This window comes from Megalobrama amblycephala, linkage group LG14 (genome assembly GCF_018812025.1).
Source record: "Megalobrama amblycephala isolate DHTTF-2021 linkage group LG14, ASM1881202v1, whole genome shotgun sequence".
Taxonomy (NCBI): domain Eukaryota; kingdom Metazoa; phylum Chordata; class Actinopteri; order Cypriniformes; family Xenocyprididae; genus Megalobrama; species Megalobrama amblycephala.
The window spans coordinates 7962091-7976906 of NC_063057.1; the positions used below are offsets into that span (position 1 = coordinate 7962091).

Below are 14816 nucleotides of genomic sequence, written 5' to 3' on the forward strand. Positions count from 1 at the left end.
TGCTGGTCTTTAATGATAATGTCAAGTTACTGTAATGTATTTGCACCAAAAAATGATAAAGATTTATACTGATATCATCCAAAACCACACTTTGCCAGGGGTGTTTCCAAACTTTTGGAGGGCAGTGTACACACAGTCAAACCAAAAATTATAGAAATTATTAAAGAAATGAATAAAGGTTTGGAACAAGTGGATTGAGTAAATGAGGACAGAATTTTCATTTTTGGGTGAACTATCCCTTTAAGAGCATGTGAGTGTGTCCAAATAACAAGAAACAGAAGCAGTAACTCATAATTTGAATGTCTATCCTCATGTATGCAAACATAGAGTGTGTTTGTGTGTTTGGTCTGTCACTGGGAAGCTTTAGTTTCCACCTCATTGATAGACACAAAGCGTGGCCGTCTGCGCACCCTTCTCTTTGTGTTGTGTTTGGGGTTCCTTTGATACATATCTGTAAAAAAAGAAAGTAATATAATATAATATAATATAATATAATATAATATAATATAATATAAATGCTCAAGGTCACTTTACAAGAAAATGACATTATTTTACCTTGGAAACTGACATAGTAATGCCTATTGCCCTTAATAACAGTAACTTCTGCATTGCTGTTCTCCTGAAAAGCTTTCTCCAGGTCTCGGGACGTTACAGATGTTACACGTTCCTTGTCATCCTTTAAGAAAAACAGTACTGAAACAAAACCACAACCTGACCTGAAATATGAATTCCTCTCAGAGAGTATGGCCACAATGTTTGCTTTCCAGTCTCACCGGTTGACCATACTCTATCCAGTTCTCATGATCTCCTTTGTAGTACCACATCCACTCTGTTGTCAGGATGTAGTGGGCGGGTTTAGAGATGGAAGAGACTGTTGAAAGTCGACGCACAGGGTCACAGTTCCTGGTCATGGACACAAAATCCACCGGTCTCGAGCCTGGACTGAGTCCAAGAGAAGGGATGAGTAAAGAGAGTGGGACAGCATAAGGAAAAAAGAGGAATAGCTAATGTCAAAAGAAACTATGGAAGCTTGTTTCCGCAACTGAATAAAAAATAAAAAAAGGTAATTGCGACTTTTTATCTCAGAATTCTGACTTTTTTTCTCGCAATTGTGAGTTTACATCTCTCAATTCTTTTTTCTCACAATTGCGTGATATAAACACACAATTCCGAGTTATAAAGTTAGAATTGTGTTATAAAGTCAAAATTGTGTGATATAAAGTCGCAGTTGCGTGTTATAAAGACAGAATTGTGAGATATAAACAATTGCGAGTTATAAAGTCAAATAGCGAATTATAAAGTCAGAATTGTGTGATATAAACTCACATTTGCGAGTTGTAAAGTCAAAATAGCGAGTTATAACGTAAAAATTGTGTGATATAAAGTCAGAATTGTGTGATTTAAGTCAGAATTGTGTGATATAAAGTCAGAATTGTGTGATATAAAGTCATTATTGTGTGATTTAAGTCAGAATTGTGTGATTTAAGTCAGAATTGTGTGATATAAAGTCAGAATTGTGTGATTTAAGTCAGAATTGTGTGATATAAAGTCAGAATTGTGTGATTTAAGTCAAAATTGTTTGATATAAAGTCAGAATTGTGTGATTTAAGTCAGAATTGTGTGATTTAAGACAGAATTGTGTGATTTAAGTCAGAATTGTTTGATATAAAGTCAGAATTGTGTGATTTAAGACAGAATTGTGTGATTTAAGTCAGAATTGTTTGATATAAAGTCAGAATTGTGTGATTTAAGACAGAATTGTGTGATTTAAGTCAGAATTGTGTGATATAAAGTCAGAATTGTGTGATTTAAGACAGAATTGTGTGATTTAAGTCAGAATTGTTTGATATAAAGTCAGAATTGTGTGATTTAAGTCAGAATTGTGTGATTTAAGTCAGAATTGTGTGATATAAAGTCAAAATTGTGTGATTTAAGTCAGAACTGTGTGATTTAAGTCAGAACTGTGTGATTTAAGTCAGAATTGTGTGATATAAGTCAGACTTGTGTGATTTAAGTCAGAATTGTGTGATATAAAGTCAGAATTGTGTGATTTAAGTCAGAATTGTGTGATATAAAGTCAGAATTGTGTGATTTAAGTCAGAATTGTGTGATTTAAGTCAGAATTGTGTGATATAAAGTCAGAATTGTGTGACTTAAGTCAGAATTGTGTGATATAAAGTCAGAATTGTGTGATATAAAGTCAGAATTGTGTGATTTAAGTCAGAATTGTGTGATATAAAGTCAGAATTGCTTGATATAAAATCAGAATTGTGTGATATAAAGTCAGAATTGTGTGACTTAAGTCAGAATTGTGTGATATAAAGTCAGAATTGTGTGATATAAAGTCAGAATTGCTTGATATAAAATCAGAATTGTGAGTTATAAAGTCAAAATTGCATGTTATAATATCAGAATTGTGAGACAAACTCGCAATTGTGAGAAAAAAGTCAGAATTGTGAGTTTATATCTCGCAATTGTGAGAAAAAAGAAAGTCAGAATTCATAGATAAAAAGTCGCAATTACCTTTTTTATTTTTTATTCAGTGGCGGAAACAAGCTTCTTTAAGAAACAGTTAATTTTTTTAAGTTAAAATAATTTTGACAAAATTTCGTTGTGTATTTGTACTGACCCGTGTTCATTCTTTGGGTCGCAGTAAGCTTTCTCTATTTCCTCCATGTTTCTTAAATCCCTCCAGCTTTTCCCATCATAAACCTCCCACTTATACGGAAGATTAAAGTGGACAAGAACACACTGGTCTGAAGCAATAAAAACTCCCATTACATCTCAACTCTAAAGTAATAGTTTAAAGACAACCAGATTAACCAGAGGTAACCAGAAAGACAAAGACACCAACCCTGAAACTTGCATTTCCGTCTTATAAAGTGCAGACAGATTTCATTCTTCTCCATCTGAGCGACCGGTTTGACGCCTTGATCAGATATCAGTTCTGAAACGTATATGCATGTATATTATGAATTAAAGAATGTATAATATGTGTGAATGAATATAAGTGCCCTTACCACTGCTTAGAGTTTGTGAGTTCAGCCGATAAACGTTCTGGTAGATGTAGGGCAGGTCATGGATTATGTCACCACCGAGACCTCGTTCCTCCAGCATCCTGCGGCTGTGCTCGTCGATGCTGTGCTGCCGTTTGCACTTGGGGCCGAACAGGCAGTCGTCTTGCACAAAGTGCTGACAAATATGCACCTTAGTGCAGCGCTCCATAAAGGTACAGGCCCCGAAAAGCCCCGTGCCTTTATTGTAGTGAGCACACACCTGCGCACATACAGCACCGGATGGATGGACTCTTTAAATATTAATAGCTATATGCAAATTACAAAATATTTAAAATCACACATGCATTCATTAATAATTAAATTAAACAAATGAAATGCCTTACAAATACTTCTAGATTAAACCAGTGCATCACAGAGCTCAGCAAAACATTCTACTTTACCTGTTTACAGGACAATTTCCTTTTTTTTTTTCTTTTTTTTTTTTTTTTTTTTTTGTCCAAACCAAACACGCTTAGGACACCTGAAGATCTTAGAACATCAATATCTCTCCATGAGCAACTCTTCATCCTGAACGCGGACCACAATTCTTCTCAATTCAGCACTTGTCTGTTTTTTTTTTGTTTGTTTTTGTTTTTTTACTTAAACATACTGACTGGAACGCTGATGAAGTAGAGCTTCACTTGGATGACTTAACAGTTGATTTTTTTCTTTTAGATCTTTTTGTGAAGATTTTTTTTTTAAGATTACAGGCTTTTGATTGATGGTATTGATCAGATTGCTCCTTATCCAGGACACAACGCAGAAAACAAGCTCCTTTTGTGTTCTCATGGACTAATGATATACTCAAAAATATTTCATTGCATCACACTGTGACATTGTATATTTGGGTGTAACCAGTCGCCGATTCAAACATGCCAGAACAAACATCTGAGCGGTTACGTGAGCTCTGTTCTACTCTGAAAAACGTCTCGTAACTGAGCGCACAGCGAAAGAAACGGAGAAGGGCGTTTCAAACGGCAGGAGAGGTACCTGCAATGCAGAAATATCCCAATCATAGCATGAGTTTGGCTTCGGGGAGGAATTCTGTCATGAGAATGGAGTCCAAAAAACATTCAGGCAGCTATTTAAGCCTTCCTGTTTGTATTTCCTCACCTCTGGCAGTAGGGCAGGATCGTTCTGAAGCAGAAGCAGGAAGAGATCATCCTCGTTCAGTTCATGAAGCGTACACTCCCGCAGAAGGGGATAGTTATGTTGCGACTGGATATTATGGGAGAATTTACACTCCTTCCTGACAAACACAAAAAGAATATAGTGGTTTTTGGTCTCTATAAATTCCCAAACTTTGGTTACACTTTATTTTAAGATGTCCTTGTTACAATGTAATTATGCATTTAAGTGCCGAGTAAAATTATTGACAACACTTGTCATTGTTACATATGTTACATGTAGTTACTATAGTAATAACTACAATTACATGCAACTAACCCTAAACCAAACCCTAATAGGAAGTACATAAGAAGTTACTTAATATTACTCAGTACTTAAATGTATAATTACAGTGTAACATAGACACCTTAAAATAAAGTGTAACGTATTACTATATAATTAGGGTTAGTTAAATGCAATTATGCATTATCTACTGTTATTACTACAGTAAATACATGTAACAAGGACACTAATAAAGTGTTACCCAAACTTTTGTTTGTGTAAGAGATTGAACAATATTGCCTTTACATGACCAATACAAAGTTTTAATGTCCATAATATTCAGAACTGATTTTTAATTGTTTTATTTCTCGTTTTTGGCACAATAATAACTAAATGATCCTTATACGTAATACCATACCGAAAACATAATACGCATTAAGAATATTTTATTATTATTATTATTATTTATAAGTTGAGTAATTATTCCAAGCAATAGGCTACATTGAATAATAAATTAAATACGTTTGAATAGAATTATTGCTGGGTGCTATCATTAATATTAATGAATTACGTGGTAATTCATATTATAGCAATCAACTATGTAGAAAAATATAGTGAATATCGGTTATAAATATATAAAAATACTCGCCAATGTATTTTGAAATGCGGAAACGAGCCATAATAAACAACACGTATATGTGTTTGCAAACATTTAAATGGTAGTGTACATGTTCGAAGAAGCAACTGAAAAAAAGCAATAAAAGTCATAAATTTTAAAAAATAAATAATTCTAGACACGTTATCGCATGCCACATATCAATGGGACATACAGAAGTTAAAGGCGTTATGAACTGTCAATTTCTCATGATGTCAGCTAATAGCTGTTGTTATTTTTAGTCTTTTATTAACGCATCTGTCCTTATAAGGATAAAATCACTTTATGCACTATATGACAGGAAAATCTTGCACTAGATATCCAGATGTTCTCCCAACCTTACCTTCCTTTCCCATATCTGCAGTTGCCATAAATAAAATACTTGCACAGGTGTAAATCCTGACACTCGTAACATTCATTCTTGGAATATTTCTTGCATAGCCTCAGAGATGTTTTCGCGACAACAATGTAGTCAGACTCTCCATCCTCTGTTGTAGGGCTGCTCTGGACCACTGTGAAGCGGGCACACTTCTTAACGATGTACCAGAAATCTGCTTCGGTTATCTCAAAGCGCTGGAAGACCCTCCGGTGCAGCTGAGATATCTCCATAGAGCCTTTATTGCTGCATAATATGCTGGTCGCATGATGTATGATCCGAGAGTAGCCAGACATGTCTGCGCATAACTGAGACCACTGCTGGGCTGCTGTGCTTCTGTATTTCTATGATTTCTAATCTGCGTTTCTACAGAAATGAAAGCGGAAACTGTGTTCATGCCAAGTAGCCTACCCAGTGCCAGCTATTTTCAAAATAAAAGCCTCACAAAAAAACTCCCCCTCAGGCTTATGGATGGATCATGGATGGATGGATGAATGCAGCACAACTGTTTTCAGCATTGACAATAATAATAAATGTTACTTGAGCAGCAAATCAGCATATTATATTGATTTCTGAAGGATCATGTGACACTGAAGACTGGAGTAATGATGCAGAAATTTCAGCTTTGCCATTACAATAATAAATTAAATTTCTAAATTCAGTCCTAAGATTTCACAATATTGCTGTTTTTATTGTTTTTGATCAAATAAATACAAATAATAAATTGCTAATATGGATATTCAAGATCTTTTCTACAGACAGAAAATGTATCTATTCTAATAGTCCTTTATAGAACAGAATAGAACATGCCTTTTATACACCAATCAGGCATAACATTATGACCACCTTCCTAATATTGTGTTGGTCCCCCTTTTGCTGCCAAATCAGCCCTGACCCATCACAGCATGGTCTCCACTAGAGCCCTGAAGGTGTGCTGTGGTATCCGGCACCAAGATGTTAGCAGCAGATCCTTTAAGTCCTGTAAGTTGCGAGGTGGGACACATGGAATGGACTTGTTTGTTCAGCACATCCCACAGATGCTCGATTGAATTGAGATCTGGGGAATTTGGAGGCCAATTCAACACCTCAAACTCATTGTTGTACTCCTCAAACCATTCCTGAACCATTTTTGCTCTGTGGCAGGGCGCATTATCCTGCTGAAAGAGGCCACAGCCACCAGGGAATACCGTTTCCATGAAAGGGTGTACATGATCTGCAACAATGCATAGGTAGGTGGTACGTGTCAAAGTAACATTCACATGGATGGCAGGACCCAAGGTTTCCCAGCAGAACATTGCTCAAAGCATCACACTGCCTCCGCCGGCTTGCCTTCTTCCCATAGTGCATCCTGGTGCCATGTGTTCCCCAGGTAAGCGACACACACGCACCTGGCCATCCATGTGATGTAAAAGAAAACGTGATTCATCAGACCAGGCCACCTTCTTCCATTGCTTTCGGTGGTGGACAGGGGTCAGCATGGGCACCCTGACTGGTCTGCGGCTATGCAGCCCCATACGCAACAAACTGTGATGCACTGTGTATTCTGACACCTTTCTATCAGAACCAGCATTAACTTCTTGAGCGATTTGAGCTACAGTAGCTCGTCTGTTGGATCGGACCACACGGGCCAGCCTTCGCTCCCCACATGCATCAATGAACCTTGGCCGTCCATGACCCTGTCGCCGGTTCACCACTGTTCCTTGCTTGGACCACTTTTGATAGATACTGTCCACTGCAGACCGGGAACACCCCACAAGAGCTGCAGTTTTGGAGATGTTCTGACCCAGTCATCTAGCCATCACAATTTGGCTCTTGTCAAACTCCCTCAAATCCTTACACTTGCCCATTTTTCCTGCTTCTAACACATCAACTTTGAGGACAAAATGTTCACTTGCTGCCTAATATATCCCACCCACTAACAGGTGCCGTGATGAAGAGATAATCAGTGTTATTCACTTCACCTGTCAGTGCTCATAATGTTATGCCTGATCGGTGTAAGAAAAGACACTGGTCTGACCAAGTGACAAAGCTGATATGCTGTAAATTAGTCTTCTCATTAATTGGTTTAGTGTTTTCAGAGCTTCCTCCTGGATGATGTGTCTGCCTGGGAAAGTCCGTCCGGTTGATCTGGTAAGAGACAGTCGCCAGTCAAACAAACCAGTGTCCAGTGTCACACTGTGGCCCTGAAAAAGCCGTCCACTGTCTTTTTAGGGTTTCATCCTGATTACAAGATGATGCTCTTTCTGTAGAGAAGCTCCTAGCCTGAAGACTGTTGTAATTCCTTAAAAGCAGTTGTACTGTAATGAAATTGAGCTCACTGTTGCTCCAGGTCTCAGGTCATTAGGTGCTCTGGGCCCAGGAGGTGAATCCTTATGTCTGCAGCTCTCTGGAGCAGATCCTGCCCCTCTCTCCTCTCCACTCTACTGCAGCTACACAACAACACTTTACCTGCCAGACAACATCAAATAGACAAAACACAGAGAATGACGAAATGATTCAAACAACTTACATATCTATCTATCTATCTATCTATACACAGTACAAGGGACTTTTGCACCTTTTAAAAAAAAAACAAACACACATTTTACTTTCAAATCAGCGTTTCTACAGTTGTGATTCATCTCAGAGCAGCTTGCTTTGGATCAAAGCTTTTCATGAAGAATATGCCTCTGAAACCAAGGCCACTTAAAAAGTGGGAGGTCATTGTTGTGTTCAAGCATCCATTTAGTCACTCACCAAGCTTTATAAGAACGACAGCAAGGTTGTGTTGCGTGGAGGGAAGTTGCAATGTCCGAGCCTCTGTCTCTCTAGTGCTTACAGCATGGCGGTACAGTTCAACAATTCTCCTCTGTGTCCATCTGAAAGTGCAAATCAAGCCAGTGACCTTGAATGAAATAAAATGATGTGACCTTGAGGTTTTATGACAGATTGAGGTAACTAAGCATTACACACAAGTCAATCTCTTACTCTGTATTGGTTTGGGCACTGGCCCAAAGATCTGCAAGCTGCTCCTCCACTTCTGCTACCAGAGGATGATCATGGCCATACCAGCGCCTCCTGCTGGCCAGTGCAGCTTGGAAGCATCTCTCAGCAGTCTTGGTCTCACAAAGACTCAACCTTAAATGGTTAGTTCACCCAAAAATGAAAATTCTGTCATTAATTACTCACCCTGGTGTCATTCCAAATCTGTAAGACCTTCATTTATTTTTGGGACACAAATTAAGATATTTTTAATGAAATCTGAGAGCTTTCTGACCCCCCATAGACTGCAATGTAATTCCCACTTTTAAGGCCCAGAAAGGTAGTAAAGACATAGTTAAAATAGTCCATGTGACTACAGTGGTTCAAACTTAATGTTATGAAGCAACGAGAATACTTTTTGTGCACAAACCCCCCCCCCCCCAAAACAAAAATAACGACTTTATTTCACAATTTCTTCTCTTCAGTGTCAGTCTCTGATGCTGTTAAAATTAAAATGTTATTTAATTTAATAATTCTTACATTAAATTAAATAATTCTTACATGTATTTAAATAATTCAAAATTAATTAAATTAAATAATTCAAAATTAAAATAAATTAAATTTTAGTTAAAACTTTTTCACACTTTTTTTTGTCTTACTTGTGAATGGCCTTCAGCAGCATGGCTGTGCCTTCAGCACAAGGATGGACAGAAATGTATCTAGAAGAGCTGATCTCTTTGAAAAGCCCTGACACTGCATATAGCCGTCCATCCACCAGCAATGCCAGACGCAGACGACAAAGCAGCTGTCCTGTGAGAGCAGATTATAGCTACCAAAATATGTATGCTTGACAAAATATAACTCACTTGTCTTTTTATGTAAATTAAAAGTTATGTAAATTTCAGGATGAAATATGAAATACATGTTACCAACTATCAGTTTGACCTCTGCGCTGTCAAGAGACCTGGCAGTCTCAAGTCCCTTGTGGCAATACATCTCTGTGTCTTTCGTCAGATGCATTTGGACGTAAAGCTCTGCCAGCATATGTTGCACTTTGAGCAGTAACCTCATACTGTCACTATCCCGCTCCATTCCCTGTGGAGGAAACCATGAAAACAGAATGAAACCTTACATAGAGTATAATCCATTTTTTTTTCAAATGCATACAATTTCTGATGATGATTATAGCTTATCATATAACAGACTGTGTTACCTTTTGGAAAATTTGATCTGCTTTTAGTAGCAGCTCCTCAGCTTTCTGCATCTCACCCAAACAGAGCAGAACTTTAGAGCAGAACAATGATAATCGCCACACACTGCTGTGATCTGGAGGGTGAGCGTCTAAGAAAGACCAGGTGAACTTATTTAATGTATAACAAGAAGTGATCATTATGCCCTAATTTCTGCTTTTTTGTGTGTATGGTCTATGTGGCAAAGGCAGAAGCTGATTTTTAAATTTCATTTGATTAGGATAATGAAAATAGTCAGTTTTACCATTAAGATGCTCCCAAGTCTGAGCCATCAGAATCTGGAATGAAGTCACAGGGTCAAATCCTCTCTCCCTTAGTAGTGTCCAATAATGTACAATATCTATTGTCATCTGTGGGTATCGCTTCAGGCTGCTTGACAAAAACTCCATGGTCCTATAAAAAAGATGGAGATATGATATCTGTCAAACATGTCTGTATGATAAGTATCAGTGCTGACTGAGATATATTCAATTTATTTTATTATGGACTGAAAACACAATGCCTTCTTCTACTCAAAGATAAATTCTAGTTATCGTACGCTGGATTGCTAAGGAAGTCATGCAACTCCTTGAATGAACCGGTTTGCTTGAGATGCCAAGGAATCTCTTCCATCTTTCTTGCCCAGCTACAAAGCTCTAAACTGGACTTCTGAAAAAACCTAGCAAGGATCTGATGGTAGGAATTATGACCTCCCATATCTGAAAGTAAAAGAGACAAGAGCACAAGTGTGTGAACGCACTGGAAATGCCTGTTTTACTACAAAGAAACTATATTACTCTTCAAAAGTGTTTGTACTATATTTCAAGAATCCTAGTCTCAGATGACGACACGTTGCTACTGAAAAAGTTATATTTATTTTTAAAATAATTTAATTTAATTTAATTTAATTTTAAAGTCTGAATTTAAGTCCAAAGTTAGATTCTTGACTCAAGGTCCTTTGCCGATCCCATTACCTTCTCTCCAGCCCATGCTTTCCTGTCAAATATCTCTACTTTCCTGTCTAATAAAGGCACAAAAACCATAACTAAAAATAAGAATATAACATAAAACCATCCTTACCATGCAACAACAGGTTCATAGCCTGGCTGAGGGACTGATGCATGATGGTCAGAAGACCATTGGCTTTCTCCTGAACCCAAGGCCAAAAAGCAGAGCGCAATCTGACCCATTCCAAAACCTTGACTCTCATCTTACCAAAGTAACCCAGATCTTCCAACAAAGCCAGAACCTGAGCCTCAGTCAGGCCAGCACGAGACACATGAATGAGGCAGAGTGTGTCCCACACCCATCCTGAGAGATCTGTAGAAAGAGAGAGGAAAAAGAAATGCTTATTAGCTATAACTAATGAAATCTGAACGTCAGGACAGGCATGGTTTTATATAATAAATAAAGTACTAAATGACATACCCTCCCTGAGTGATGTGGTGTTTGTATGAGTCTCAGTGACTTCTGTTGGAGCATTTCTGCTGAAATCTTTTACCCAGCGATGTATGACCTTCACCCAGAGCTCTGGAACTGAATCAGCTTCTACATACTCCTGCAAAAGCTCCATCTCTTCCTCTTTCTCCCTCAGCACTGCACATGTCCGTAACTCTGTGCCAATGATTGCTAAAAATGCAGGCAAGTGGCACTGCTTCTTATGCATGATTCTTTGCAAAACACTGGTTGGCAGCCCCTTGTAAGGTAAAGCCAGATGTCTGATCAAAATGCTCTGCTGAACACTAGGATCGGAGATATGAGGACACCTGAGAATCTGGACATCGGTTCTACTGGTGAGACTTTTGTAAGTGAGGTCAGTGAAGGTTGTTGTGATGATCATTTTACAATAGGGAGGCAGAGCATCTGGCAGCCACCGTAGTTCCTTCACCTGGAGAACAAAATACAGAAATAAAGTGTTAAGTTAAAGACAACTTGCTAAAGCAAACTACACAGGGGACTGAAAGATCACCTCTTGCTTTGAGAGTCCAAGTGTTTCTGTCAGAAGGTCAATACCATCTACAAGAAGAATACAAGGCCCAAGATTGGCTGCTGCAGTAAATGCCTGGACCGCTCGATGGAGGTACTTAAACTCAATGGCGTCCTCCCAATCTGGAAAATCACCTACAGAAACAAATGTGATGAAAAACATTATAGTATTTGGTGTTTATTTATGATGATCTAAAACAGGGGTTCTCAAGCCCTCAGGATTCCCTTTCCTAAAGAGTTTAGCTCCAAACCTTGAACAAACTCGATTGCTGTAACTTTCCAGTAATACTGAAGACATTGATTAGCGTGTTCAGGTGTGTTTGATTAGGGTTGGAGCTAACGTTGCGTTCCATTTACCTCGGAAGATGGATGTTGAAGCTAGTTTATTGAGACACAGACAAACAGAAGTGCTAATAAACAATATATTACTACTGTTTCACTACGGTTGATGAGCTGAGCAGCCATACTGGATTCTGAATCAGGGTTGTTGCGGATCCCCAGAGTTTCCCAATCGCAACTCTGACTTGAGGGGGTGTCCCAGTTAAAAGTTCCAACTCGGAACTAGGAATTTCCCACTTCCGATGACAAATGGAACACAACAACTCTGCAGGAAAGTAGACTTTGAGGGCCAGAGTTGAGAAACCCTGCTATAAAACATTAGATTATTTTATTGTCTTTGCCTGGTCAGGCCAGTAGTCCAGATTTCTTAGGCCTTGTTTCCACCTGGTATTAAGATGCGTTTTGGTCAATCGGATCACAAGTGGACGATGGAGACATACCCATTTACACATGGTAATTTAATCCGTCTTTTGTCCACTTACAACCATGTCCGTCCTGATTTCTTCGAGGGGAGGGTCTATGGGTGGGTAAATGTATGGGGTTTTTCAGATATTTCAATCTAATGGACTAAATAAGCTCGCGCAATTTACATTTGATCTCTATCGGAGACAACGGAAAAACATACAAAGAGCATCAGCTTTCCTTTCTGCTCTGATAGCTGCAAGACCAGCCGAACGCAGTGAGTGTGTGTTAGAAATCTAAAAGTTGAAACCAAATCTACACCCTTGGTAGGCGGTATTTGGTGGCTGTTCGAGCACATTTGACCAAATGACCCAGACAGCAACATAGTGTGGCCCAGATCCGGCTCACATCTGGTACATGTGGATTACACGCAGACCAGATGTGGGCAGGATCTGGGTCGACACTATGTTGTTGTCAGGGGAGTGTTTACACCACAAAAGCAATCTGGTCTAATGAGTTTTCGACTACCTCTGGAAGTGGTCAAAAGTGCACAAGCTCATAACGTTTTAACATCTTAGATTTGTTTCTTAGTACTGCCCCACCCCTCCTGGAAAATGAATTTATATGTAAAATATAATTATTTCAAAAATAATATTATTCACACAAAATTTTATTGTATTTATAAAAGAAGCTCCGAGACTCATGAACACACTTCTGCTGGAAAATTGAGGAAATTTACCATAATGTGCTCTTTGAAGTTGAGCAGTACACTGCCTAAGCATAGACCTGACATCAGTGCTGGATGTGCTGGTTCCACAGAAGTGAGGGATGACTAGAAAATCAGGATTCTGTCGGCAGAAGGCCCGCAGCCACCACGCTGCCAGAGTAGACTTCCCACAACCCCTTTCACCACATACCATTAAGATAGACTTCTCTGAGTCTTTCTGGTCAAGATCACTGAAAGCAAACAATAATTTGACCTATAACATAATCAAACACAGTTTGCCTGCTTTATTTGGTTTTTATCTTCTTACCATTTGAAATGAGCACCTGGATATCTTGAGTGTGTCTCAGATTTTGCATTATGGGTTATGGAATGCAGAAATTTGTTTAATGCATTCAGTATTTCTGTGGTGGGTACAGAGGGCACAAACCAGTCACACAATCTACGTGCATGGCTCTCGTGGTAACGCCGATCGAATGAATCCTGCCATCCTAAAACAAATCAATTAAAAAAATCTTATTTTAACCTATGAGGTCTGAGAAACCCAAAGCCATTTAACAACTCAAAAAAAGCATACTTAACATTGAAGTACCAGGTTTATACTTCATAACTTTTCCTTGGGTTTTGATTAGGCCAGAAAAAGAAATAATATAAAATAAAAATAGTTCAAAATTACTATTATTACTTAGTTTTTGAGACCCAAACTTGTCCACAATTATAGGCCTACCTGAGATGGGATGTTTTGGATCCTCATAAAATTTACAAATGACTCTTTCCCAGTCCACCCTTATCATCTCCTCAAGTTCATGAAGGTTTCTGAAGAATCTGTCACACAGTGGTAAGAAAAAGAAGTATACATGTATATACAGTGCCACTTGAAAGTTTGTAAGAATCCCCTTGCAGAATCTGTGAAAAATTTTAACAAAATAAGAGAGAAATTGTGTGGTTTCCTGACTGTATGTTTGTTTTGTGAAGGTTGTTCATGGGTCTCTTGTTTGTCCTGAGCAGTTAAACTGAGCACTGTTCTTCAGAAAAATCCTTCAGGTCCTGCAGATTCTTCAGTTTTCAAGCATTTTTTGCATATTTGAACCCTTTCCAGCAGTGACTGAATGATTTTGAGATCCGTTTTTTTCACACTGAGGACAATTGAGGGACTCAAACACAACTATTAAAAAAGGTTCAAACATTCACTGATGCTCCAGAAGAAAACATGATGCATTAAGGCATTTTGAATTTGAAGATCAAGGTAAACTGTACTTAATCTGTCTTCCGGGAAACATGTAAGTATCTTCTGTTGCTTCCGAAGGGCAGTACTAAATGAAAAAAATTGATATTTAAACAAAATAAGAAAAATTTGGACTTCTTCATTCTGTTCAAATGTTTTCACCCCATGACTCTTAATGCATCGTGTTTCCTTCTGGAGCATCTGTGAATGTTTGAACCTTTTTTAATAGTTGAGTTTGAGTCCCTCAATTGTCCTCAGTGTGAAAAGACTGTTGTAAAGGGTTCAAATACACAAAAGATGGTGGAAAACTGAAGAATCTGCAGGACCTGGAGGATTTTTCTGAAGAACAGAGCTCAGTTTAACTGCTCAGGACAAACAAGAGACTCATGAACAACCATCACAAAACAAACAGACAGTCGTGGATCATCCAGGTAACCACACACAGTATTAAGAACCAATGGTTCACAAACTTTT

General features: G+C 38.3%; 2 protein-coding genes across 2 annotated transcripts; both read right to left on the minus strand.

The window, feature by feature from the left end:
* Positions 1-207: 207 nt before the first annotated feature.
* parp12b (poly (ADP-ribose) polymerase family, member 12b) lies at positions 208-5911 on the minus strand. The gene is made up of 8 exons (XM_048156415.1): positions 5444-5911; positions 4170-4305; positions 3021-3276; positions 2855-2947; positions 2630-2756; positions 774-942; positions 556-676; positions 208-451 (listed from the first exon to the last, which is right to left on the minus strand). Exons 1-8 carry the CDS (start codon positions 5770-5772, stop codon positions 351-353), a joined length of 1332 nt encoding a protein of 443 aa, XP_048012372.1. The 5' UTR covers positions 5773-5911; the 3' UTR covers positions 208-350.
* Positions 5912-7353: 1442 nt separating this feature from the next.
* ttc41 (tetratricopeptide repeat domain 41) lies at positions 7354-14093 on the minus strand. The gene is given in 14 exon segments (XM_048154608.1): positions 7354-7924; positions 8213-8334; positions 8444-8593; positions 9097-9247; positions 9367-9532; positions 9651-9778; positions 9932-10080; positions 10226-10385; positions 10747-10986; positions 11095-11554; positions 11636-11787; positions 13133-13350; positions 13428-13608; positions 13845-14093. Coding segments are annotated over 14 exon segments (2478 nt in total). The 5' UTR covers positions 13912-14093; the 3' UTR covers positions 7354-7790.
* Positions 14094-14816: the final 723 nt, after the last annotated feature.